The sequence below is a fragment of the Opisthocomus hoazin genome, chromosome 10 (genome assembly GCF_030867145.1).
Source record: "Opisthocomus hoazin isolate bOpiHoa1 chromosome 10, bOpiHoa1.hap1, whole genome shotgun sequence".
NCBI lineage: Eukaryota > Metazoa > Chordata > Aves > Opisthocomiformes > Opisthocomidae > Opisthocomus > Opisthocomus hoazin.
The window spans coordinates 13,772,725-13,798,878 of NC_134423.1; the positions used below are offsets into that span (position 1 = coordinate 13,772,725).

The 26,154-nt window shown below is 58.6% G+C and overlaps 4 protein-coding genes and 1 non-coding gene across 8 annotated transcripts; 3 read left to right on the forward strand and 2 right to left on the reverse strand.

Moving 5' to 3' along the window:
- Positions 1-704: 704 nt before the first annotated feature.
- On the forward strand, positions 705-3,598 carry RPS17 (ribosomal protein S17). Its single transcript, XM_075432292.1, has 5 exons — positions 705-785; positions 1,020-1,171; positions 1,454-1,559; positions 3,258-3,323; positions 3,474-3,598. Exons 1-5 carry the CDS (start codon positions 783-785, stop codon positions 3,552-3,554), a joined length of 408 nt encoding a protein of 135 aa, XP_075288407.1. The 5' UTR covers positions 705-782; the 3' UTR covers positions 3,555-3,598.
- LOC142362635 (small nucleolar RNA SNORA71) lies at positions 1,202-1,332 on the forward strand. The gene has a single exon (XR_012765212.1). It is a non-coding gene; the product is annotated as a small nucleolar RNA SNORA71 (small nucleolar RNA).
- A 797-nt stretch (positions 3,599-4,395) lies between the features above and the next one.
- Positions 4,396-9,550, reverse strand: TERB2 (telomere repeat binding bouquet formation protein 2). Its single transcript, XM_075432295.1, has 7 exons — positions 8,722-9,550; positions 8,275-8,356; positions 6,672-6,817; positions 6,270-6,331; positions 5,683-5,771; positions 5,492-5,589; positions 4,396-4,888 (listed from the first exon to the last, which is right to left on the reverse strand). Exons 1-7 carry the CDS (start codon positions 8,783-8,785, stop codon positions 4,743-4,745), a joined length of 687 nt encoding a protein of 228 aa, XP_075288410.1. The 5' UTR covers positions 8,786-9,550; the 3' UTR covers positions 4,396-4,742.
- Positions 9,551-13,044: 3,494 nt separating this feature from the next.
- B2M (beta-2-microglobulin) lies at positions 13,045-16,457 on the reverse strand. The gene is made up of 4 exons (XM_075432293.1): positions 16,332-16,457; positions 15,931-16,209; positions 15,354-15,404; positions 13,045-13,793 (listed from the first exon to the last, which is right to left on the reverse strand). The coding sequence occupies exons 1-3, from the start codon at positions 16,405-16,407 to the stop codon at positions 15,391-15,393; spliced, it is 369 nt and encodes a 122-aa protein (XP_075288408.1). The 5' UTR covers positions 16,408-16,457; the 3' UTR covers positions 13,045-13,793; positions 15,354-15,390.
- Positions 16,458-17,659: 1,202 nt separating this feature from the next.
- Positions 17,660-24,612, forward strand: PATL2 (PAT1 homolog 2). Of its 4 annotated transcripts, none has more exons than XM_075431592.1 (19): positions 17,660-17,786; positions 18,787-18,889; positions 19,062-19,384; positions 19,532-19,600; positions 19,708-19,773; positions 20,134-20,301; positions 20,410-20,496; positions 20,974-21,128; positions 21,268-21,351; positions 21,440-21,578; positions 21,704-21,824; positions 21,905-22,002; positions 22,364-22,408; positions 22,567-22,715; positions 22,962-23,121; positions 23,466-23,606; positions 23,697-23,794; positions 23,871-24,020; positions 24,256-24,612. In XM_075431592.1, exons 2-19 carry the CDS (start codon positions 18,808-18,810, stop codon positions 24,293-24,295), a joined length of 2,175 nt encoding a protein of 724 aa, XP_075287707.1. In that variant the 5' UTR covers positions 17,660-17,786; positions 18,787-18,807; the 3' UTR covers positions 24,296-24,612. The 4 variants fall into 4 exon arrangements, with proteins under 4 accessions (XP_075287707.1, XP_075287710.1, XP_075287708.1 ...); XM_075431593.1 differs by lacking the exon at positions 17,660-17,786 and adding an exon at positions 17,841-17,962; XM_075431595.1 differs by lacking the exon at positions 20,410-20,496.
- The last annotated feature ends 1,542 nt before the right edge of the window (positions 24,613-26,154 follow it).

Below are 26,154 nucleotides of genomic sequence, written 5' to 3' on the forward strand. Positions count from 1 at the left end.
GCTTTGTATGACTTCTCCAGGGTGTGGAGGGCTGCAGTGCTGGACCTGGCCTCACTCAGCCTGGCCCTGGGGGGACCTGGGGCTGTGACTGGACTTGGGGGAGATGCTGGGTACCAGGGCCTGCTTCAGCAGGTGCCTCAGGCCCCTGGGCTGGAGCTCCCTGGCTGCCAGCAGTGAGTTAAGGAGGTTAATGGGAGCGTCCTGCCCTCTGCGGTGATGGGTGATGCCCTGCTGGGGGGGAGGGCCGAGCATGGCCTGGGTGCCAGGGGCCTACCCCTGCGGGACACACTTGGAGGGAGGCTTTGGGCTGCTGCTTCATGGCCCCCTTCCTGTCTTCTGCAGTGAGGGGTGGCTGCCACTCCTCGTTTGGGGCTGGGCGATGCACCCCTGGGGCCAGACCCCTCTCAGGGGTGACGAGTTTGCAGGGGCTCTGTCACAGCTCCATCTGGGGCGCCGGCTTCCCCCCAAAACCGCCTGCTTGGCTGCGCTGGGGCCCTTCCAGCCCGGGGTCGTGGAGCGGTTCTGAGGGGCCGGGGCCAGCGCTCCTGGGCAGGGGGCTGCCGGCGCGGGCGGCGCTGGGACCCGGGGGAGCGCTCGCAGCTGAGCCCCGCCCCCTGGAGCCGAGCCCCTCCGGAGCCCCGCCTTCCGGGGCCGAGCCCATCCCCTCGGAGCCTCTGCAGGCGCCCTCCGAGCCGCGAGGGGGCGCTGTGGGCGCCGAGGGCTCCCGGCGGCCCCGCGCGTCTCCCGGCATTCTTTGCTCTCTTTCCGCGGCCGCCGCCGATATGGTGGGTGCCCGCGGGGCCGCTGCCGCCATCTGCCGCCATCCGCCGCCGGGACCGCTCCACCCGGGGCGCTGAGCGGCTCCGGGGCGCGGGGAGGAGCGGGGCGGGGGGCTGCGGCCCGCGGAGGGGCGGGGAAGGGGGACTCGGGGCTGGGGGGGCCGCGGGAAGCCGGGCCCGGGGTCCCGTTGGGGCCCGGCGGGGCCTGACCGGCGCTTCCTTCGCCTCCGACCCGCCCAGGGGCGCGTCCGGACGAAGACGGTGAAGAAGGCGGCGCGGGTGATCATCGAGAAGTACTACACCCGCCTGGGGAACGACTTCCACACCAACAAGCGGGTGTGCGAGGAGATCGCCATCATCCCCAGCAAGAAGCTGCGCAACAAGATCGCGGGGTGAGGCCGCGGGGGTGGGCTCCCGCCGCAACCTGCATTCGAAAGTGGCCGCGGCCTGGCCCGTGGCCCGGGCATCGATAGTGCAGGGAGAGGAACGGCGAGAGCGATCCCGTGCTCGGGGGGTCGGGCGCTCCCCTCCCGAGCCCTGGTGCTGTCCGACACCTCCCGCCGGGGCCGGTGGCGGGGCTTGGTCTCAGCCCGCCGCCGGGTTCGGGAGCAGGAGGGCGGAGAAGGGGTCTGGGGGCGCGGGGAGGCCCTGGACGGCTGTGTGTCCCCCCGCAGGTATGTCACCCACCTGATGAAGCGTATCCAGAGAGGACCCGTCCGAGGCATCTCCATCAAGCTACAGGAGGAGGAGAGGGAGAGGAGGGACAACTACGTCCCCGAGGTGAGGCTCGGCGGCCCCGTTCATGGGCCCCAGTTTCTAGAACCTCAGCCAGGAGGAGCTGAGGAGGGTTTGGGTGGAGGAGGTGGATTTCGGCCTCGTATCGGGGCGCTCACTCCAAAAATGCTGCCTGGGCTGGGACTTGTTGTGTTTTGACTCTGCTGCCAGTTGGCAGATGAAACCCTTCCTTGGTTTTCCTAACTTAACATGAGGAAAAATACAACTTGCTGGGACGCATGAAGATGCTTCAGAGCGGCTGAAAACCTGCTGTACAGCAGATGTTGCTGATGAGAGCGCATTGGTGAAACCCCTCTCGTCTTCAAACCGTGTTCGCAAGGGGTTGAGGTCTCACCCGCAGCCCAGTCGCTGGTAGTGCAGGGCGAGGAGCTCCAGAAGCATTGCCCGTGTTCCGGTTTGGTCCCGTCCCTCCCGAACCCTGTAGACCTCCAAAGCTGCGCGTCACGCCGCTCTCTCAGATCTCCCCAGTTGGCTTCTGGTAGAGCTGCTGGTTTGTGCTGCGTGAACGCTCGGTTCCGTTACCTCTGCTCTCCCAAATGATCGGTGCGGGGATCTGGTTATGTGGAAGGTTATTTTAGCAATGACCTGGGAGGAACAGGTACGTGCTGGGATGCCACAGGAGCCTGGGCAGTGCAGTAAGGTGGGCTGGTGGTGTCCCATGGTGGGCAATCTGCATCAGGAGCGCCCTCCCTGCTTTGCCATGTTGGTTTTGGAGCCTGAAGCGAGGCGACCTGGCTCTTCATGAGAGACTGGGGCTCAGTCTGTCTCCCTCAGTCCTGACAGCCAGAAGTGATGCATGAAACAGGCAGCTCCGGGCAGATCCGCTTGCAGATGCCTCGAGGCCCTGAATTTTCCATGTCGGCACAGTGCTGACCCGCGCAGCAGGTCTCGGAGGAGCTGGCCGGGGCAACTGTCCATGCATTGCGCGTGGTGACCTTCCAGCTCAGTTTGGAGGGCAAGAGGAGGTGGTGCTGGTTGGAGAGGTCACCTCTGGAGGAGCCCTGAGCAGGGAATGCGTGTGTCTGTGCTGTAGCTGTTGAAGCAGCGTTAGCTGAACCCGCGTTATTTGTGGTTTCTTAGAAAAATCCTGGTGTGATGTAGCCTCCTGGGGAAGGAAGCACATGGAGACCAAGGTTTGGGGTCTGGGGAGGGCTGGGGGAGATTGCTGTGGGGTTACAGAGCAGGAGACCCCAGGTCCTGGAGCAGGACAGCCCGGGTGGTCACTCGGCGTTGCTGTCCAGCAGCGCGGTGGTTGGGCTCCGGCCCTGGGGCCTCGCGTCGCAGGGCGAGCATGAGTGTTGGCGGTGACCACAGCACCCGGCGCAGCGGCGCACCCAACCCCGGCTCCTCTCGGCAGCCCTGGCATGGAGCTGGTCAGGCCTCGAGTGTGCGGTGCCTTGCCGCGGAACAGGCTCTTCTCCCTGTGCGGGGCCTCTCATGGTGTCGCGGCCAGAGAGCTGGCCTCCGTCGCGTCCTCCTGGAGCATTCTGTTGCTGGAGCCCTTCCCCACGACAGGCAGCGAGAGCTCGCTCATGCGGAAACACCAGAGGGGGGTGGTGGGGGAAGGGCCAGGACCCTTCCAGCAGCCCGTTTGCAGTGGGACGGGACCGGGATGGGTGCACGGGGACGCCCCGGTGGCGGCGGGGCCTTGTCAGACTGTGTCCGTCTCCCTTCTGTCCCCAGGTCTCTGCCCTCGACCAGGAGATCATTGAAGTGGACCCGGACACCAAGGAGATGCTGAAGCTCCTGGTGAGCGTCCCCAACGGTCCCCATGCCTGTCTGGCGGTGTGGCCCCAGCAGTGCTCCTTTCTGGAGACGCGAATCTGCCCTCGGCGGGCCGGGCGTGGGTGGCAGGAGGGCGGTGTGACTGATCCCGTGTGACCCTGAGCTGTTTTCCAGGACTTCGGCAGCCTGTCCAACCTGCAGGTGACGCAGCCCACGGTGGGGATGAACTTCAAAACGCCCCGAGGAGCGCTCTGAGTCAGTCGCCGGGTGTCACTTTTCCAATAAACGTGGGGAAACCACCTCGGCCTGCCTGGTCTCTGGGAGCCTACATCCCCGGAATGGGGTGGCAGGGCTCGTTCTGTGGGTGTCCGAGGGCGAGGAGGGCTCAACGCCTGCACATCCGACAGCATCTGTCTGGGCTCTTTCCCGGCTGTTTGGGGCAAAGCTGTTATTTCAGGGGCTCTCCTACGTTACGCAGCCAGGAGAGGACGACCGTGGTGGCTCCTCAGAGCCTGCCGGCGCCTGCTCCGGGTGGGCAGCTCGGGGGTCGTGCTGCGCCAGAGCAGAAGCTGTGTTTTATAACCATGTTGGTCGCTTCTGAGTGCTTCAGTCAAAGGAAGGAGTCTCGTCGCTGGCACTGCATGGAGGGAGTGAGCTGGGCTGAGCAGGGCGCGGTGGCTGGGGAAGCTCCGGGTGGAGACGGCCATCCAGCCATCTCCCCGGGGTGCCCCAGTGATGTGGGGGTGCTGGAGCTCACCCCTGCCCCCCCAGAATGTCCTGCCATGCAGAGGCCCTGCTTGGACTTACAGCTCTCCGCCCGGCACCACAACTGGCGGCGTGGTGAGGGCCGGCGCACTCCTGGGCTGCCGGGTGCGTGGTGGGCACCAGCACAGCGTGGGCTTTGCTGAGGGCAGGTCCGAGGCCCTGGGCGCAGAGCCCTGGGCTCCCCGCGTGCCTGGAGCTCCGGGGCTGGCTGCTGCCGGTCCCACCGGTGCTCCCTGTGAGGGGGGCTCAGTGTGTCCCGCCACGGAACGCTACCGGTCACAGCCGTGTCTCGAATCCCCCGGTACAAACACAAAGACAAAAGATTTGCGTTTTGGGGAGAAACGTCTATATTTGTTTGCTATGAAATTTGGTTTTTAATAGTGATTTAGAGAAGAAAACGTTTACATTGAACGCGCTGCATAAGCCAAGCAGGGATAATTTATAAATCCCCTGCGTACTGCGGAGCTCTAACTCAGAATTTGCAGCTCGATCCCACCAGTCTCCTCACTGCTCAGCCGAAACACGGGAGAGCGCAGACTGACAGGTAAAACGACGATCAGTCTGCAGCAGGGAGCGAGGAAGGAGGCATCCCGGTGTCTGAACGACGCGACTAAGTTTCCGAACACGAGCGACAGCGCTCTGGCACTGATGTTTTTGATTCACGCCACCACCCGTTACTTAGAATTTTCTCTTCATTTTAGCCTTCACGTCAGAGTAAATGCTGATCTCGCTCTCAATCCAGTACGCCGTGTAGCCCGAGGTGCCGGGAATGAAGTCGCGGAGCTCCCCGAGGTACTTCTTCATATTGCGAGAGGAGGTGTAGCCTGCCAGGGGAAAGCGTTGGGGACTGTAGCATCTCTCCTACGAGGAGAGGCTGAGGGAGCTGGGCTTGTTCAGCCTGGAGGAGAGAAGGCTGAGAGGGGACCTTAGAAATGCCTTTCAATATCTGCAGGGTGGGTGTCAAGGGGACGGGGCCAGACTCTTTTCAGTGGTGCCCAGCGACAGGACAAGGGGCAACAGGCACAAACTGAAGCAGAGGAAGCTCCAGCTGAAGATGAGGAAGAACTTCTTCACTCTGAGGGTGACGGAACCCTGGCACAGGCTGCCCAGGGAGGTTGTGGAGTCTCCTTCTCACCTGGACGTGGTGCTGTGCAGCCTGCTCTGGGTGACCCTTCTTCAGCAGGGGTTGGGCTGGGTGACCCACAGAGGTCCCTTCCATCCCCTAACATTCTGTGATTCTGTGTAACCCTGAGCCCTGCTTCTCCCACAAGGCGAAGCAGGGAGCGATTCCGGTTGCACCCGCGGCGTTCCCACTGCGGTCAGTACTGGGAGGGAGCAAGGAACGCACAGGGGGGGTCCCTGCTTCATCCTCAGCCGTTTTAATGCTTATTTTCCACCCCTTAAAAATCTACTGACGCAAACGTTACCTGTTATCATGTTATTCATCGGGTATTCGTGGAGGGCACGGTATGGGAGTTCCCCCTGGGCGGGAGCTCTGGAGCCCGTTTCTTCTTCGCTGCTGTATCTGGTAAGGAAAAACCTGTGCGTTGTTCCCTATGCACTGGGCATCTCTTGAAATCTGGGGGGGGGGAAAGTCCCACCAAGGGCAGGAAAACACCTTTCGGCCAGGTCTAGCATATCTTCCTCCACTTCTTCCTCACGGCCTTCTCTCACTGCCTCCGGTTCTTCTGTCGGGCTTTTGGGGGACTGCGAGTATCAATGCAGAGTTGAGTTAAAATTGTGCCCTGCGTACCCCGCAAAACACCATGGAGACACGGTCCGAGAGAGCAGTAGCTTGAGGACTTGTGATTTCAAGCACAATTTAGAATAAAATTTTAAATCTAATCACGTTTCTGCTTCGAAAGTACTGAGAAGTTACTTTGAGAAGCGAGCGGGCAGTGTCTCGGAGCTGCACGGGGAAGGAAACTGCCACGCGGAAGGGCTGAGCTCGGGCCTGGGCCATCGGCACCCGCGGAAGGACGTGCCCGGGAGACTGGGTGTCTGTCTGGGGGAGGGAGAAACCCCCCCGCCCGGTGCTGTCCCCCTGGGATGTCACACTGGGAGGGACGCGCAGAGCCGCACGCACAGGAATATTTGAGCTCGTATTCGTGTTGAGGGTCTGGGATGAAAACCAGGCTCCCCAAAGTTCATACAACCGGTATTTCTTTAAGCTACACCTCCTGTAGTATAGATTTCTCATCTCACCTGTTCTGCAAGTGAATCATCTGCCTGCTCCCAGATAAAACTACCGATTTTCCTTCTGATTTCTGCCATCAACAAAAAAAATAAGCGACTGTGAGAGCATCAAATAACGAGACTGTGTGGCCGTCGCTGCCTGTGCAAGCCCCTGCCCCTCGCAGGTGCTAGCAAAGGCACTCAGCAGCCCCGGCAGGAGCTCACCGCACCGCGCTGCTCACTAATGCAATATAAAAGATGGAGCATTAATTCCTCTGCCCCCGGGAGGAAGAATCGCTCCCAGCATAAGGAAACTCCCTCCACCTAGAGCAGAAGTAACTGGAGGTTCTGGTTTGCAGCCCCAAAAGGCTCCGCTCACAGGGGAACCCTCCGGGGAGCCAAACCATGATGGGTTTTTTTTTTTCCCCTGACCTTCTTGCAGGCAGGCGGGTGGCAGGACGAAGTGGCCCAGAACGACGGGCGGCTTCGCTCCCGCACTGGTGCTGGCCCACGCAGAGAGGCAATGGGAGTGAAAGACAGTAGCTCTGCCCTCCAGGTAATCGAGGCTCTCGTGTATTCTGGAAGAGAAAAAGACAGCTGGTTTCCAAAGGTAAACCTGAAAAGAAAAATTTTAGAGGGATATTGTCATTAAATCCGACCTACTCTGCTATTTTTGCCAAAAGCACCTAATTTTCTGTAGTTTTCTAACTGTGAGACTCTACCAGCAACGTCCTGTTACGGTCCCGGCTGCCGACACCTCCTGAGAGCAGCCTGGAGGACGGACACTGGGGACCAGGTAAACGCATGTTTTTAGGGACTAAATGGCACCATTCTGCACTCTGCTCTCAAGATGAGACTGGTTCTTTGGGGAGGGGGGTTAATGTGACATTTATTTATTTATTCTTAACCCCACTGGTCCCTGCTTAGGCTCACGGCTCGGTCCCCAAACAGTGTCGGCACTGCAGCTGGGTAAGGAAGGGTGGGTGGAGGATGCTCAAGCACTCACCGTCCTCCTTAGAGGGGAATTAAATACTGTTTGCTGGGTTTAAGGGTATGGATAATGATTACGTTTCTCCCAATAAATAATCTGAATATATACATTGAATATTTATATATAATTGTATATAATTCGCCCTGTGGGAACAACCCAGTCTGGCGGGATGCTGTGCCGGAAGGAAGGTCGTCACTCCAGGTTTCTCGGGATTCCCCTCTCGAAGCTGGCGTGGGTGGCTGAAGGATTACAAAAACCTAAGATGGTTTTAAGCAGTCCTGTGTTAAAAGAAGCTGCTTAGTCCAGCCTAGCAAAGCCTGCTGCAGAGCGCTGCAAGAAAACATTGCCCTTTCATGTAAATCTATTTACATGATATTGCATAAATAGTCACTCGCTGGAGGAAGACCCCGAACAGCCTTTCCTGACTTTTGTGAGCTCTGTTTTTGTATGTTAAGCAAGCAGAAGGAAAATAGCAGTTCAGCCCTTTTCCAGCCATTTTTACCCTCACTCTTGCTTTCAGGGTTAACTCGTGCTGGGTTTTTTGCGCCTGGTTCCTTGGGGATGGTGTCACCTCTGTTTCAGTTTCTCAGTACATCAATTCAAAGGTAGCAAGAAAACCAGTGCAATTAGTTTAGTTTACATCGGAGTTAAGCCAGCCTAACACGTGGACGACTTTTGCCGCTGTTTGCTGTCTCGTCTAGCTGCGGTTTAGCGTGGGTGGGAGTTTTCAGCCCCAAGTAAGCAGTAAAACCCCAGCAGACCTGCACCAGGCACTTTACAAACACCACCCTGACGTTTTCAGGCTGTCGGCATCCATTGAATACTTCACTTGCAATGCATTAAGGCTGCTGTCTATGCTTTCGCTTGTCTTTCGCTCTCTACATCCAACCATCCATGCAACCAGGACCCTCCAGCGCGCTGCGATTGCATGGCAGACGCGGCACGGAGAGGGCTTGACGTGAGCGTGCAAGGGGCCGCAGGCATTTCCTGAGTAAGGAGGGTGCTGCCAGCACAGGGGGGGACACAGACGGGGACGTGGCCCACCTGCGGGTGTCCGGGTGGGCGGCGTCGCTGCTGAAGAGGTACTCGGCGTCCCGCCGGTGGGCCAGCACCCCGCCGCCGGCCGCTGTGGGGGGAAGACGGGATGAGGAGGACGGTGGACGCACCTCGGGGCAGCCCGGGCCGGTTGTGGGGGCTGCGGTGGGCCCCCCACAGCTGTGTGTCCCCCACCACCCCGCCCGGGGCTCTTCTGGACTGCTCCTTGCTGTGGGGGCACTGCAGGCTGTCCGCGGGGGGACCTGCCGAAGCCAGGTCTGCCCTGCCGTGGGGGGCTCAGCCCTGCTCTGCCCCACTGATGGGTGACGGAGCTGTGCCGCCATTGCTCCCCACCGAGGGGTTACAGGGCCGAGACGCCATTGCTCTGCCCCACCGAGGGGCTGCGTCAGTGCCGTGCCCCGCTGCCCAGCCCCAAGCGCCGCCGGCCCCCCTCACCCCACAGCTCCCGCGGGCCCGGGCTGACGCTCTGCGAGAACCAGGCGCGGCGGCCCCGGAACATGGCGGCGGGAACCCGAGGGCCGGCAGGTGCGAAGCCCCTGAGGGGCGGCAGGAGGAGGACGCTGAGGGGCGGCCGGGCGGGAAGTCCCTGAGGGACGGCAGGAGGAGGACGCTGAGGGGCGGCCGGGCGGGAAGTCCCTGAGGGACGGCAGGAGGAGGACGCTGAGGGGCGGCCGGGCGGGAAGCCCCTGAGGGGCGGCGGGAGGAGGACGCTGAGGGGCGGCCGGGCGGGAAGCCCCTGAGGGACGGCGGGAGGAGGACGCTGAGGGGCGGCCGGGCGGGAAGCCCCTGAGGGGCGGCAGGAGGAGGACGCTGAGGGGCGGCCGGGCGGGAAGCCCCTGAGGGGCGGCGGGAGGAGGACGCTGTGGGGCGGCGGGGCGGGAAGCCCCTGAGGGGCGGCGGGAGGAGGACGCTGAGGGGCGGCCGGGCGGGAAGCCCCTGAGGGGCGGCGGGAGGAGGACGCTGTGGGGCGGCGGGGCGGAAAGCAGCGGGGCGGCGGGCGCTGAGGAGAGGCGCGGAGCCCCGAGGGGCCCCGGGCATTTCCAGCCTGGCCGCCCCGCCGCGGGTCGCTCAGGCATCGGCGAGCGAAGCCGTGCGGGTTTCCGACCGCCCCCGACAAGGGCTCCGGCCCCGCTGCCGCCTCCCTGTGCTGCCTGCCTCCGGCTGAGCCTCCCGAAGATGGCTGCGGGTGCGCCGGACCCGCCGCCGGGCCGGGCTGGAGCAGGGCTGCTCCGGGGTCTGAGCGCTGGTGCCCAGGGCCTGTCGATGCTCAGCCTCCTCTGGGAACCCTCCCCGGCTCTGACCGTAACCCCTGAAAGATGGAGACGGCCTCCATGGGTGACTTGCCTAGGAGAAGGCAGTGGCAGAGCCGGGCAGCGTCTGATGGCCTCAGTCCTCTCCACTGCTGCCGTCACCCTGCGCCATATTCTGAATCCCTTCCGGCTTCTGCAGGAATCACAGAATCACAGAATAGTAGGGGTTGGAAGGGCCCTCTGTGGGTCACCCAGCCCAACCCCTGCCAAAGCAGGGTCACCCAGAGCAGGCTGCACAGTACCGCGTCCAGGCGGGTCTGGAATATCTCCAGAGAAGGAGACTCCACAACCTCCCTGGGCAGCCTGTGCCAGGGTTCCGTCACCCTCAGAGTGAAGAAGTTCTTCCTCATCTTCAGCTGGAGCTTCCTCTGCTTCAGTTTGTGCCCGTTGCCTCTTGTCCTGTCACTGGACACCACTGAAAAGAGTTTGGCCCCATCCTCCTGACACCCGCCCTTGAGATAGGTGAGAGAGGTGAGGGAGAAGCCTTTCCTTGAGGAAGGTGAGGGAGAAGCCCTCACGCTGCACTGTCCGGTCCCAGCTCTTCCCTCCACCGCACGGGGTGAGCGAGCTGCCCTGGAGACGCTCGGTATCTGTGTGCTCTGCAGGTGGTGGCGGAAGAGGAGGCAGTGAGGAGAAGGCAGCGTCTCCTTGCCCGGATGCCATGTCCTGCCATGCTGTCTGCCGGATGAGAGGCCGGAGCTGCCTGCCGGACCCCATCCCCTGCAGCCCGCGCATGCTCTGTGCTGCGGAGGGAAGAAGCCGTCCTGCCAGGCAGTGCCTGATCGTGAAGCGGGGCAAGTCCAGCCCAGCAGGACACACGGTGAGATGCAGCCACGTGAGGGCCCAACCCAGTCTCCTCCACACTCGGATTTTCCACATGTCCCAGGAGAAAGATTGACTCGCACACAAACCTGAGCAAAGCTGAACATGCACCAAATGGTTGAGTTAGGCATCAACAGCACTGAAAAGTGATGCAGAAACCCGTGGTCTTTGATTCCTTCTCATTTTTCATCCAGTTTTTACACAAGCTGAAGAGTTACTTCTGCTTGCACTCACCTTTCCCTGAAGTGGTTGGTAACACTGCCAGATTAAAGGAGAAAAAGGTAAGGAAAGGTGTTTGCCGTGGTGTAACTGCTGTGTGGAACGGGGAAGCCCGGTTTAGTTGAGCTGAAACGGGCCAGGCTGTGTCAAGGAGCGGTGGCTGGCCTGGGGCTGTGCACCCTTCCTCTTGCAGACACCGCATGAACATTTTGGCAAAAAATCAGGCTGTGGACATTCACCTTTACGCAGCTTGCTGTGGTTTTCTTGCTGAAGAGGGAGCAGGTCGCAGACTTGTTCCCACAGAGCTGGAGCTGTGGTGGCAGAGCCGGGACTGGGTGTGCAGCAGCATCTCTTTCGCTTGGTTCCATTTTTCTCAGAGGATATTTGTATTCAGCCATGTGTCTTGAAAGATTTCCCCGTCCTCTTGCACCCTGTTCTTTCAGCTTTTCTCCCAACCATGCAGGAACTGGTGAAGCTTTAAAAACTCCAAAGAGATGTGACGTTGAAGTTGTTGGTCTTCAAAAAAGTTATTCTAAGTTGTTTGCCTAGAGAGTTGTTCTAGAAGTTGTTCTCCTAAAAACACTTGTATTTGGTTGACTCAGGAAATAGTCTGCTTGCAGAAAAAATTGCTTGTATTTCATAAAGCATAAATGAGGTTTCTTTCATGCTTTAAACTTGCCAGGCTATCCCTCAACTCCATCTCAACTCATCCATGCAGCTATACCCTGGGTACCTTTGCACCCCTGAAGCTGGACCCCAAGGATGCCTGATAAAACAGAGTTTTTCCTAGATATAGTCCTGAAATTCAGATGTTAATCAAAATTAACCAGCCTCTGGGATTGGCATGCATTGTTCTCCCTGGAAGGGGTATTTTTGAGTAAGCCGTCAAAATATTTCCTAAGTAAGACCACAAAAAGCCCACAGATGTAATCAGGGCAAAGACTTCCCTGATGCGGGAAGATGTCAATGTAAGTTTCCTTTTGAGATGTGGCTGGCTCACACTGCCTGTGCCACGGTGTCTTCAGCTTCTGCAAACAACTCCACTCGTGTCCTAATTAGGATGGAGTTTTCCTATTGGTGTGATGCACCCAGCCGTTAGTCTCTGATGCTCTTGACAATAGTAAAGGTGAAGCTGAGGTGGTGGCAGGCACTGTGGTGGCTCATTGTGGTCCAGAGGAGGAAGCCACGATGTGGTCCATGACTCAAGCCACCTTGGGCTCTCACAGCAGGCTGTGCCGCTCCACTGGCATCTCTAGAGGAGAAGCCCAAACATTTTCCTCCCTCCCAGACCATCTCCTACCACAGAAGGACCACTGCTGGGACCGGCGCAGTCCCTAGCTGGTCTCCAGAGCATGGCTGGCATTGCAGACTGAGCTGTGTGGTGGCTCTGGTACATCCTGCTGCCCCACACTGGGTCACAAGTGCTTTGCATGACCACCCATCTGTGACATCCCCAGCTCTCCTGGTTTGAATGCTCCTCTGGTAAGTGAAAAGTCCCTGTAACTGCTCCCTTCACTCCAGCAAACTGTCACTTGTAGCAAGGGATTTGTCTTTGAGGTAAATGTCTTTTCAAGCAAAGCCAGAGGTTTGCACAGGACAGCTACTATTCTCGAGCATCACAGAAAATGTGGTTTTAATGGAACAAAGCTATGAAACAAGCCACAATCCCTCAAAATCTTGAACAGTGTTCTGTGACACCAGTCATAGCAAATCTTAATACACCAAAGAAGCGACATGCAACAGATCACACCCACTGGGTTGCCAGAAATCTGTGTTCATGTACGTGACATCTGCACTGATGAGATTCTCCTTGATCCAACAGTCACCAAGCAGTCACACTGACTGCTTCCTAAAATAGAAGCAGCATAGAATCATGCTGGCTTCTACAGAGGAAAACCATTTTTGGGCAGTGCCATCAAACCCCTGAGGTATGGCAGAAGACCAGGCCCCCACAGGGGTTCTCCTTAGGATCAGCCCCTTGCAGAAGAGGAAACCAGAAATGAAAGTTACTGACACGCACATCTGCTTCCTCTCAGCCCAGATTTACACCATGCACCCCTGAGAAGCATCAGCTGGACTTCTCCCCCTTGAAGCGGACACCACATCTTCTCCATCACTCCTTTTCCTCTCATCCAGCTTCAAGATCAGACCCAGCACTCCCAAGGTTGCTTTGTCCCTTTTTAAACCTTGTGCCTTCCCTTCAAGCAACTCAGAAGCCTGCAGCCAGGCACATCCCACAAACCAGTTAAACCATTATTTTTTTTTTCTTACAGAAAAGCTTTCCGCACCTTTGCGGCAGGAAAAAAAGTGCACTTGAGTGTGGTGCCACCACCCTCCAGCTCCACCCACAACCCAGCAGCCATCAGAGTCCACGAAGCCTGCTCCAGTTGGCACATGACTCCGAAAACACATTTTAAGGACTCCACTGAAGTCCTCCAATTTATTTAGATAAACATCTCATACAATTCAGAACACTGAAGAGTTACAATTATTTTTTTTGTATCAATAACGCAGCTATTCATAGCTATGTGCTCAAAAAAAGCCTAGCTAGCCTACTACTTTGGGTAAATGGTATTTTAATTGCAAGCTTTACTAATTGTTCTTTAATAATTGTTTGACAAACCCAGCCAACACACTCGCTGTGGCCAAGTATTATAGAAAGCAGATGTTATAACAAAACAGCATTTTTAAAAAGTTATATTCTTTTAGGGGATATTTATACACAAGTTTTGAATAGTGGGAGTTGGCATGACCATTATCCCTGAACACAGCCAAAATTTTCAGAATTATGATTCCCCCTACCCTGATCAGCTCATGCTGGGGCTCCTGCATTGTAACCACCAGGTCATGGTAGCTTCGATAGCATTGCTGTACACACAGAGCATCTGCCACGTGCCTCATGGGTGCAAGCCCGCCCTCCCTCTGCACGATTTTCCTCTCCTCCAAGTGTCTCGACATTTTAATTCCACAGTGGAGAAAGCCAGAAACATGATCTAGTGGGTTCACGGTAATAATTTGAACTGTAGGGGACAGTATCCTAAAAAGAAGGAATTTTGCAGCGAAGACGATTGCTCTTCTCCATCATAACTGCAAGTGAGACATGAAGAAAGGACAGAAGCACACAATTTCTACTTGCAAGGCAGAATTCTATCAGACCTACATGGAGGAGAGATTGACATCAGTCACTTTGTTCACACCTTCAACTGTAATTATTCTAGGAAAAAAAGTGTTTTCCACAAGGGAACTCCAACTGCAGTCGCAGACTCCAGGCTCTAGTGAAGTCACCAATGTCCCACCTCCAGCCAAGCTTGGCATCCCTCACCATCAGTGACCTTCATGCTGACGTCCCACTGAAGCAGCTGCAGTCCACTCCGCCGCATGGGCACAGCGCACCCCAGACCCTGCCCCGGGGCCAGGCTCCCACCCCCTCCCCGCCCAAGAGCAAGCGACAAGCCAGAAGAGTGGCTGTATATAATTTTTCAGGGGTCTGTTACCTTCAACTGTCTGTACTGTATCAAATCACAGGTCCGTTTACCTCAGCATCCCATTTCAAGCAGCAGTTAGAAGCAAACACTTAAGCACTTACAGCATCCTTTCCAAATATCCTCCTAATCCAACCGATTTGGGCTCCGGGGGATTTCCTGAGCCTTTCCCCAGCCCTCAATATCATACCTCAGCTTTTCTGCTGCAAATTAAGAGCATGCCTTCTTCTATTGTCCCCCAATAAAAAGATGGTGAACTGACCTCCGTTTTCTCCCATCCCTGAAAGACTAACATCCCTCCTAGCCTTTGCCGCTCTGCGGCAAGGAAGGGCTGGACAGCTTTAGAGGGAGAGCAACATTAGACAGCGACAAGTAAAGGACTCTGATCCATCTACATCTCCCCAAGAAGAAATACCCAAGAGAGTTTTCCTGATCTACAAAGTCCCTTTGAGTTGTGATTCTGTCTCTCTAAAAGCCATCGGTAACATTCTTCTGGTCCAATGTAGAGGTCTTGCCAAGGCTTGTCCCGGGTGCAAGTCAATTATCCAGCCTCTTACCAGGGTACGTAACTAAGGCGTGTCAGCCAGCATTGCAACTACATCAGCTAGGTCGTGTATCTTTAGTTTTCTTTTCCCTATCAAGGGTTAAACTAGTATTTACCAGATTGCTAAATCCAGACCAGTTATGCCCAGATAGTTTGAAGAACCCAGAGCACTCAGACTGTGAGACACCAGTGAACCAGGACCGCTTCTGGTCTGGCAGCAAGGCACTGATCTGAGCCTCATAAATCCCACGTTACCGAGCCGCCACGCTGACTGCCACAGGGTTAACCAGCCCGCTTCCCCACAGGCCACGGGGATTTCCAAGTATGGCAACTTCCTCCCTACCAGACAGAAAACTGTACCACAGGGTCTGGAGAAGCACCGGAGGACCTGTGACAACTCTGAACAGATCTGGCAGACGCACCAAAGACATGCAGGGAAGTTTTGCTCCAAGGGGCTCCTTTCATTTGAGCAAAGGAGACTCTTGTAGGCAAGGTCTGGCTGAGAACAGGCCAAAATAGTGGGTGGAAAGGGTGTCGGAACAGACCTGCTCCCAATCAGCAGCAACTTATTTTTTTGGGGGGGGCTGTTGCTCTTGTTCCTCAACTCTCTACAAGGGACCCACTTCCTGGCTACAGACAGCGGTCCATGTTCCCCTCACCAGCAGGGCACGGAGCATCAGCGTAACTCACCATGATTATCACAGAATGTGATTATTCCAGACACAGCTTAGAAGTCTGGCTCTGCAAGAAAGAAGGGGAGAGCATTAGGCTTCGGGGAAGACGGCCTCCCTTCTCCCCCCTCACCATGAGCCCACCACTGCCAGAAACAGCCCCATGGCAGTAACCAGAGAGCTGCCCTTGTTCAGCTGTCTGCTTGCTGGTCACCACAATCGGTCCCCACTGCGACACCCTTCTATCTATTGGACCAAAATCATTGCCTGCCCCATCACTTTCCAGGCCAGTTCACCCAGAAAGAGATCAGAGTCATCAGAGGCAGCATGACCAAACGCGTGCAGGCAACGCCAAGGCAAGTCCTCCCTGCCCACCACCAGCAAACCCTTGCACGGCTACGTACACACAGCCCTTGCAGCAGCCCAGCTGAAGCCCAGCCAACTGCCCACGTATGGCACAAGACTTCCAAAATCCACCCCGTTACAGCACTCCCGTTTCCCGAGAAGCGGCACAGAGTCGCTGCGCGCAGAAATTAACAAGCTCTGGCTCTGGCACGGGAGCGGTGGCAAAGCTGGAAGAAGAAGGCAGACCATACCCCACCGGAACGACTGTGGCTCCGTGAAGGCAGAATGGGTCACCCTGCAGACATAGATGTCACCGCGGTGGGGGACGAACGGGGCATGGACCAGGCGCTGGAAATACCACTTGTCGTTGAAGGACATGTCCCCGTACTGCACGCCGATCATGGGCTCCCCGTTCCTCAGGAGGGCGATGTCGATGCTGGCAGGGTAGAACCCACTCACAAAGCAGTTGAGCGTGTTCTCCTCGCCATCCACCGCACGGTTGCGGGCGTACACCTCCACCTCCGGCGCCTCTGCGGAGAGCGGGGGGAACAGCAGCGTGAGGAGCGCGGCCGCGGCGGGCACCTCCCGGGAACACCCTGCGCCCACCGCCGGTAACCGGCAGCGGGCCCCTCCCGCCGCCCCAGGCGCTCACCGTCTGCCTCCCCCAGCCCGACCAGCGCCAGCACCGCCAGCACCGCCACCTTCCCCGCCAGCGACATAGCCCACATCCCCGCACGCCGCTCCGCTCGTCAACTGCCACGCCGTGCGCCTCCCGCCGCTTTTTATAGCCCTGCCGCGCGCGGCCAATGGCGGCGCGGAACGCCCGCGCGTCATCAGTCTCCGGGCAGAGAGGGAGCTGAGAGGTTGTGCGAGACGGCCCGCCGCGCCTGCGCACTGCGGGCAGCGCCGCTTTCGCTTTGGGTCTGAGGCAACGCCCGGGGCTCGGCGGGCCCGGCCCCGCGCCGGCTGCTGACGTGGCTGGGCCCGAGCCACGCCCTTGGCCTTGCCCCCATCGCTGGGGGCATCACAGGCGTGAGGGGACTTTGAGCTGGGCATCGGCGGTCAGGAACGCCCCGCCGGGAGCACGTCACGGCACAGTGGCTATGAGGTGCTCGCCCAGCTCCTGCCCCTCGCCAAAAGAGGGGTAAAAACCACCTCTCGCGGAGGATTTTGCAGCCACGGCCGGTGTTATGCCAACAGCCGACGCTGGCGCAGCCTGGCCGCCTTCCTTTCTGAACTTTGGCTTGCTCTCTTTCGAAACCTGTACGGGAGTGTCTCTGTCCGGCGGCTGCAGGATGAATTGATTGTGGTGTTCGAGCGCAGTGCAGGCTCCCCAACGTCAAACACGAGAACCCAAAGGTCAAAGAGCCGAGTTTTTCTGTGCGTCCTCTAGAAAAACTGAGCACTGTAGCTCCACTAGGCTGGGTCTGCCCCCGAGTGGCCCTGTAACGCTGCTCAGAGAAGTACAGCAGCATTAAGAAAACTAGGGTTAAAAAAGGAAAATATGTCCATATTAAAGAGTAAGTAGATGTTTCATACACCCAGGAGCTTACCTGCTCGTGGTCCTACAGGTCATATACTGCTAATCTTTAGAGTCACTGCGTCAGACTGGGAAGCAGGTATGTGTATATTTCTTCCATCCAGCTGTGCAATAATTAAAAAACGTAAAAAAATTAAGAGTAAAGAAAGGATAGTCGTTACTAGTGTGGTGAAAACAGCAGCATCATGGAGTTGCTCTAACACTGGGCCCCTTTAAGACTTGGCTTTTTAATATGCCCCATTTAAAAACCTAACTTAAATCAAGAAAGCCCACATGGAGAGTGCAGAGTGAGCAAAGAAAAAAACCTGCAAACGCTCCTTATCCACCTGCACTGGGCCAGCTCTGAGTTGAGCTCCCGCTCGGTTTGCAGCCTGCCCGGTGAGCGGCGCCGGCGGCCGCGCAGCTGCCATTGCGTGTTTTCACCGCGAGATAAGGGGACGCAGCCGCCCCCGGAGCCTTGTCAGGGATCTCGGGGCTCTCACAGATGTCGGCCCTCAGTGCTGCGCTGGCGGCTGAGCTGGCGTTGGGGGCCACGACCTCGGCGCCTGACCCGCAGGCTCTGCCCAGGTGAGCGATGCCCTCGGCCCGGGGAGGATTAATTACACAAATAGCGGATTGCAGGACGCGGAGCCCTTCTCCGTGCGGACACCCGGGCTCTGCCCTTTGGGACGGCAATCCCTGGAGGTGACTCCGCCGTCACCAGCAACGCCCGGCGGATTTCCCCCGGAAAGAGGAGCCGAACAGTGGGTTTCTTTTTCCATGCTGATTTCTCGTGACTGCTCAGGGGGTTTCACACTGGAAAACACCCTCGCTGGCAGGGAGCGGTGGGAAGAGCCGGGCCGGGTTGTGCTCTGCCCCCAGACACGCAGCTGTTCGCGGTTTGACGCCCGCTTTCACGGGTGGGCTCATTAAAACTAACCCCCTCCCCCCCCAGCTCATCCCCACCCCCCCTCCGCACCTCGCCGGCCGCGGGGGCGGGGCCAGGACGCGGGGGCGGGGCCAGGACGAGGGGGCGTGGCGAAGCGACTGCACAGACGCCGCTCTCGCAGCTGGGCGCCGCCATGCCGTACGGCAGGCGCATGCGCAGCGCCGGCGGCTGGTAAAAGGCGGCGGCGGGGGCAGCCCAGCCCTGTAGAGGGCGGCGCTGCGGCATGGCGGAGGGTGGCGAGCCAGTTGTGAGTGCCCGCCCCGCCCTGGGCCGCCTCTGCTCCAGCTGCCACGGGGCCGGCTCTGTTCCTGCCCGGGTAGTGGGGTGTTCACTCTGAAGCCTAATGGTGTCCCTCTGTTCCGGCCGCACTGGGGCCGTTCCTGCGCTGGCCATGGCGCAGCCCTGGTCCTGGCAGGCTTCAATGAGCTCCTGCCCTGCGTGGGTCCAGCGGGTCCTGCACTCGCTGGCAGTGCTGGTGGCACTCGCTCTTCCCTTTCCTGCTGCAGAGCAGCTGTGAGCACTGGGGGCTGCTCGGCGTTGCCAGTGGTGGGGGGGGGGGACAGGTTGGCTACCCCCCACTTTGGGAGCATGTTAGGGTTACCTTTTCCTTAGCGGGAACCCTGCTGCTTTTGGCTTCAGATTCTCGAGGACTACCTGCTGATGGAAGATGTCTCCCTGCTGGAGGAGATGGCTGAGGAGGATGAAGAGCTTAACCTGTACAACGAGATGACTTTTGGGCTAGGTAAGGTCTCAGAGGAGCCCCAGAGTTGGGGAGATCCACCAGCACCCAAAGGGGTGAGGGGGTGAGGAAGGTGTTCTCCTGCCTGGTGACAAGCTGTGTTGGGAGCAGGGACCCCGGTGAGCACTGCCCAGGCTCTCGCCCACCCTGATGTGCTCTCCTTCCCACCTCCAAGACCGAGATTCCACCGAGGAGGACACTGCAAAATCCCTGATGCCCCCAGAGATGAGTCCTGAGCTGGCTGAAGTGGTGGCAGAGGAGACCGAGGTCAGTGAGGAACCAGGACCTGGAGCAGCTGTGCAGCTGGAGGAGCTGGGAGAGCTCCAGGAGGAAGCTGGGATGGAGCTGGAGGTCGAGCAGGTCGGCTCCGAGTTGGAGGAAGAGGAGGAGGAGCTGGGGGCTGAGGAACCAGAGGAAGACCAGGAGCCTTGGGAGGAGCCCAACGATCTAGGAGACCCAGCGGTGATGAGAGCCGGGCAGAGCAAACCCACGCTGGAGGTGATGCATGAGTGGGGAGGGAGGTGACCAAGGGCCAGGGGTCCTGCCCCATGGGGGGCACAGGGGGTGGTTTGGTCCCTGTCTGAGGAAGGGAGACCTGCAGTGCGAGGGCTGTGTATGTGCCTGTAACCTCTTCTTTGGCTACAGAGCCAGGACTCGGCGGTGCTGGACAGCAGGATTGGTGCTTGCTGGGCAGAGTTTGGCAAAGAGGACACGGTAAAAATGTCCTTCCTAATCTGGTGATGGGGCTGAGGGGCCCCTGCAGTGTCCCCTGTCCTGCTCCTGTCCTACTTCCCCTTGCTGACCATCTCTCTGTCTTCCAGCTGTCAATGGATCCCATGGTGTGGGGCTCCTGCCCCAGCAGTATCCTGCCCCACCACATGCTGGAGGTGGGTGCCCTGGGCCAAGGGTCATGCAGGCGATTTGGGATCACCGAGGGACCTCCAAAGCCTTATCGTGGGTCTGGAGGTGCAAGGACGTGTCTCTTGGGTGCCAAGGCTGTAGGTGGAGGTGCCCACCCGAGGCAGAGCCTGGGTTTGAAGGCAAAGCTCTTGAGTTTGCGGGGACTGGGACCCCCATGCTGGATGTCCCCGTGGGTCCCCTGCTATTGCACACTGCCAGGATGGGAGCCTGGCCAGTGCATGGTCTGGTTAAGCAATAGTTGAAAGCTTTGAGCTGCCCAGTGCTGGGGGAGCTAAACTGATCCCAGCTGGGTCTCGTTCCCATCTCCTGCTGCCTCCTCCCTGCAGGATAAAGCCATCCTCCAAGTCCTGGAGAGGCCCCCGCCATGCACCAATGTGGCCCTTGACTTCCTCGGCTCCCCTGTGCAGAGGGGCTTCGGGGGCTCTCCCCAGCTCAAGCGCCACGACTTCAGACTGATGTCCCCCAAGTCCTTCACCCAGCGCTTCCTCCAGCAGGTAATGGGATTCAGGGGGGCTCTTGTGTCCCCTCTTCCTCTGCCCCCCAGGGGTGCAGCCTCAAGGGCAGGCCTGTCCCAGCAACACCTCCCCTCTCCTGCCCTGCAGCAGTCACCTCTGATGCCTTGCTCCCCGTGCTCCCCTCAGCCCTTCACACCGGCTCACAGATCCTCTCCGCTCTTTGCTTCCAACCAGGTAATGCAGTGGGCTGTGAGCCACCCACCGCCGTGTCCCCTCTGGGGTGGCCCTGGAGTGACAAGGGGACAGTGCCTCCCCAAAGCTTTGCTGTCTGGAGTAGACTTTGCAGCTCCTTATTCTGAGCACCCATCTCCAGCATATTGCTGATGGGGAAAGGGCAGCCACCAGTGTAGCTGTTCTTCATAAATCCATTTGTCCTGAAGTCCTCATGGGACCTGTACTGGGCATGGTGTTGCGCTGGGACACTGGTGATGGACCTGGGGTGTGCAGTCCCTGGTGATAGCCGGGTCCCCTTGCCTTGCTCAGTTGCAGTGGCCTGATCCTTGGCATGGTGCCCCACATGTCCCCTCTGTCCAGGGAGAGGGTGGCCCCTGCGAGGACTGGAGTCGGAAGCCAACATGGAGCTCGCATACCCCTCTGGGACTCTCGGAGGGGAAGACTCAGACACCCGAATGCTTCTCTCTTTCTCTCCAGACCTCAGGGTACGCATCTCCGACCCCTTTCCGGCCCATGTCGCCCAACATCAGCAGCCCGACGCGGCCTCTCACCATGCACTTTGGTCCCATGTCTCCCTCATTGGACCCTGCTCTCTTCTTCAGCCCGTCGGCCAGCAGGCAGCTGAACCTCAGGTAGCAGGACAGCGAGTGGGCTGCATTCGTGGGACCGGAGGAGCCCTGCCAAGCAGCTGGGGGGGGAGTGTCTCCTCTCTGGGGACGGCTTTAGTTGCAGATGCTGAGCCGCCTGACCCCTGTCCGGTCTCCTTTGCAGCGTGCCCAGCCATATGACCCAGCTGCACCCCCAGCACCAGCGCATCCTGACCCAGCGGCAGCAGCAAGGCGGGCAGGCGCAGAGGTGAGGGGGTCCTGGGTCCCCAGGGAGCTGAGGGGTGGTGGGGGTGCTCTGGGCAGTCACAGCAGGCTGCAATCTTCTCCTGTGCCAGCATCTCCCCCAAGAAGCTGTGGTCTCCTAAAGTGGACCCTTATGCTGGGCTGATGACCTCCAAGGAGAAGGACTGGGTTGTCAAGGTGGAGATGATCCAGCTGCAGAGTGAGAACATGGATGATGACTACTACTACCAGGTGAGCTCCTCCTGCCAGCACCAGTGCCTTATTCTGCTCCTCAGGGCTGGGACTTCATCACTTTGGGAGCCGGAGGATGCCAGGGCTTGTGGTGCCTCTGCTTCTGGCTATGCTTGTCGTTACAGACGTACTACCACCGGCTGGAGCGCAAACAGGCAGAGGAGGAGCTGCTTGGCGGGCGCAACAAGCAGGAGCCTCCCAAGCTGGTCACACCGTTCATCCAGAAAGTAGAGACATATGACTCTGGTGAGGGGCTGGGGCAGGCAGCGGGGGTCCGGGTGAGGGGTTGCGGGATGTGGTCTCACCATATCCCATCTCTCTTCCAGTGGTGCGCATTGCGGGCTCGCTGGGCCAGGTCGCGGTGTCCACCTGCTACAGCCCTCGCCGGGCCATCGATGCTGTGCACCATGCCCTCGTGGAGGAGGTGGGTGAGGGGAAGCTGGGCTGGTTGGTGCCCGGGGACATCGCTCCAAGCTTTCCCCAGATCCTGGAGCAGCTTCAGCAGGAGCTTTAGGAGCTGCTGCGACAGAGCATGGGTGCTGCCTCGAGCTGTGGGAAGGGATGCACAGTTGGAGTGGGTGCCACCTCAGTGATGGCAGCTTGTCCCCTGCCAAGGGGTGGGATGGGGCTCCGGGCAGTTGGAGCTGGCCGTGGCCTCCCTGTGGGATTGCTCTGTATCCTGAAGCTGCCTCTGATCCCCAGGGAGCAGCTGGCCAAGCACTCTGCCAGCGGCAGTGTCTGGTGCTGGCTGTAACTGTTGTGCCTTCCTTTCTCCCCTCTTGAAGGCTGCAGGGAGCCACCGGCTTCGGGCGCTGCACAGGATCGAGAAGGTGAGCAAGGCGCCATTCAAGGCAAGACGGGGTGATGCAGACACTCGGTTTTCATCCGAGGAGCTCTGCGAGGGGACATCTGCCTGGGCAGAGGTCCTGGATAACTGGCAGGCAGAGGATGCTCCAGGCTGCCTCCTTACCCCATGTGGGTTCTCCAGCTCTTTGTGCAGCTGCTGGAAGTGGAGGAGACGCGGCGGAAGATGTCCCTGGCCCCGGAAGAGCAGCAGCCCTGCTGTCAGGAACAGAAGAGCCAAGAAGTGGAGCGTATCTACGAGGCGTTGAAAATCAAGGCTTGCAGCAGTGAAGAGTGAGTTCGTGCAGTGGGGAGAGAGGAGTGGGCAGCATGTCCTGGTCCTTGCGGGGCTCAGATGGTCATGGATGAGTAGTTCTGGGTCACAGGGAGGGCTGGATCCTCTCCTCCGTGTGTCACCATGGCCTGGGCTGACCCTGGCCATGAGCCTTGTCCTCCACTGGAGGTGATGCTTGTCCTTCTGGATGGACAGAGATGCTACAGGTCCCTGGGGATCTGTGCCAATGGAGCCTTCGTCCCCAGGGAGGCAGAGGATGAATTCCTGCAACTCCTGTGTGTGCAGAAGGGCAAGAAACTCACGGCCCGGCTGCTGCCCCACCTGACCCAGGAGCAAGCGGAGAAGATCCTGCTGACCATCACCCACCACCTGCCCTTCCTTATGAAGAAGGACATGTTGGACGAGGCGAGCACCTCCAGCCAGGGCAGGGGCACTCTGGGCTGCCTCCTTCCCCTGTCTACTCTTTTTGGGGGGGCACCCTGGGCAATGGGGGTCCAATCTTGCTGGGTCCCAGCTCGGCCAGGCAGCTGGTGTGGTTGACATGAGACAGGAGCCTTGTTCCTTCCTTGGGAAGGAAGACAAAGGTCTCCACGAGGGGTTAAAGCAGTCCTGGTGGCAGTCCCCCCGGGGGGGGTGCAGTGTTGGCCTTTGCATCCTCCCCACGTGTTGGGACAGGGCTCAGGGATGGAGCCATGGCCGTGATGGGTCGAATGGTCTCAGATCCCCGCTCTCCCCTCTGCCCTGCCCAGTCTCTCCCCCTGCTCTACAGCCCATTGAACGAGGTGGTGGGTGGGATGACCTTCAGCAAGCTCATCGAGGTCCTCCAGGAGATGACCAAGCCTTTGCCCAAGTGCCCTGAGCTCCCCCTCACCATGGCTTTGAGGAACCAGGTACGCGTCCATGAGGAGGGCAGAGCAGTGTGGCATCCCTGAGGTGCCACCACCACCACCTGTGATGCTTCTCCTGGTGCTTCCCCACAGTTTGGGATCTCCTTGCTCTACTCTCTACTGAGCCACGGTGAGAGGCTTCTGTCCTCCGACGTGCCGCTGGAGCCGTGCAGCGGGGACTTCGAGATGTGGTGAGGGGCTGTGCAGACGACGGGGTTGGGGCTCACTGACCAGTGGGGTGCTCACCTGCTGCACTGATGCCCCCAGGACAGACACAGTGTTCCTGGTCGCCCGGGAGCTGTCACAAGTGCCCAAGGCCTCGCTGGTAGAGCCTCTCTTCTTGCCAAGCAACCTTCTCTCGCTCTTCTGCCGCTACCTGGACAAGCAGACCGTCCACCACCTGGAAGCCAAGATGGAGTGAGTACCGCCCGGCACGGCTCCCTGCTTCTCCTGGGGATCTCCCGGGAGAGGAGCAGCGGGGGCAGCATTGGGGGCTCACTACTCCTGTCCCCTTGCGGGGAGACCCTGTTGGACATGAGTCTCCAAGCCCCAGCTGGGCTGAGCTGACCCTTGCAGCTTTGCTCCTGCTTCTCTGGGAGCAGGTCAGTGTTGTGCGACAGCCTGATGCTCCAGCCTCGTCCTTTCCGCGCAGGTGCTCCCCGCTGCCATCGGAGGCTGCCATGCTGTGCTGAGCCCCGGGAGCCGGTGCCGGGAACGGGCAGGGCCCAATGCTGAGACTTTGAGTTTGGAAGCGAGCACTTATCCTGGTGCGGGGCACTCTGGGTGAACTGGGCACTGGCAGGGATGGTGCCCGAGGGCCGATGCCACCCTGCCCGGGTGCCTGGGAGCACAGCACAGGCAGGCAGATAAGTTATTTTGGCCTCGCAGCCAGCAGTGGTGAGTGCTGGGTCACGGAGGGTGTCGAGGCAGGGTCAGCACAGGGGTGCTGGGAGCACCTGGGTGTGAGTGACTTTGTGTACAGCACTTGAAATAAAATAAAAAGGTGATTAACGAGCTCCTCCGTCTCCTGTGGGCAGCTTCTGCTGTAAGCACAGGGGTCCTGGAGGCATCACCTGGCCATGGAGACCCCTGGTCAGGGATGGTGGGGATCCAAGTGCACAGCAAAGGGGAAGGAGAAGCAGGGAGGGATCTGCAGAGGACCCAGAAGGAGGATAAAGGGGGATGGAGGAGAAGGCAATGTGCTCAGAAGGGAGTGGAGGGGATCAGAGGACCCACATGGCTGGGGACAGAGGGGAATTGAACCCCCAGGGAGAAGAGGAATGTACTGGAAGAAAAGGGATGTGGTGGGGAAGATGGGGTCAGGCTTCCCCTGAGGGGAGAGCAAAGATATGTCCGTGCAGAAGGGTGCATTTGGGTGCACGTGGGAAGGCCATGGAGGACCTTAAACATACGTGGGTGGGTAATAAAGCACCTCTTCTCTCTGCTGAGCTCTTGAAGACCAATTAGTCTAAAGGCTTGCAGACATGGTCGTGCTGAATCACCTTGTGGCATCTTCCTTGAGCGATTTTTAACTGCCTGTGACAACCACAAGCAGACCCTCACATCTGCATTTGGGGCTGAGCGGGTGCCCAGGTGCAATGTCTAGTCCCACTGCAGAAATCCTGGTGGCTCCTGTCTGGCAACCTGTGGTGGGACTTCCCCTAATCCTGTGGGACATCTGAGCCTGGGCCACCTATGGCCATCCAGAAGGTCTAAGCTTGACACCCAAAGCCTGGTGTATATTCAGGAGAGGTTTGCACCAGAAAGTTTTCTCATCCTCGGACTGGTAGGTGTCATGTGCCCAAGCTCCAACGCCGTGTTGGTGAGAGCAGATGAAACTATTCCTTTGAACTGGCAACCTCCAGAGGTCAAACTAATGCACAATGAGAATTTGCAGGAAATCAGGACGTGAGCAGTACGGCTGAGCGGTCGGGTGGGATTTATCTCCACTGCTTATCAAGGCTGCTCACATAGCTTCTGAAACACACTTCAGAGGAGCAACGAGATGCCTGAACACAGCCGTACAGAGACAAGAGGTGCTGCAGATGTGATGCAGGGCCTGGGGGGTCTCCTGCCCTGCGGGTCAGAGGCAAGGTGTAGGCTGTCAATCATCTAAAAGGGTGCCAGGTCCAGCTGGAAGGAGCTCCAGATCATTCTGGCAGCTGCTTCTGTCATCCTGATGCCTCTCCTGCTCATCTTCCTGTCCTACAGCCTCAGCTTTTTCTCTGCCCTCAAAATCAGGTTTTCCAAAAGCAGCCTCAAAGCCTTCTCCACTTGGTCCTCACACTTTATTGTTGGAAAGTTCTTCTTTGAGACAGCTATGTTCATCCCTAGCTGTCTGCTGCTATGTCGCTTAAAAAGTGACACTGGCAGGTTGTCATGGGGGTGAAACATTTAGTTGTAACCCACCGAGGCAATCTGGGATGATACCTGCGTGGTGACCCACCTGCAAGCGAAAGGATGGACCTTGCTGCTACAAACCCTGGGCGCAATTTCAGATAGAAGGGAACTAGCAGCTGCTCACAGATCTGTGGGAAGAGAGGAGGACACC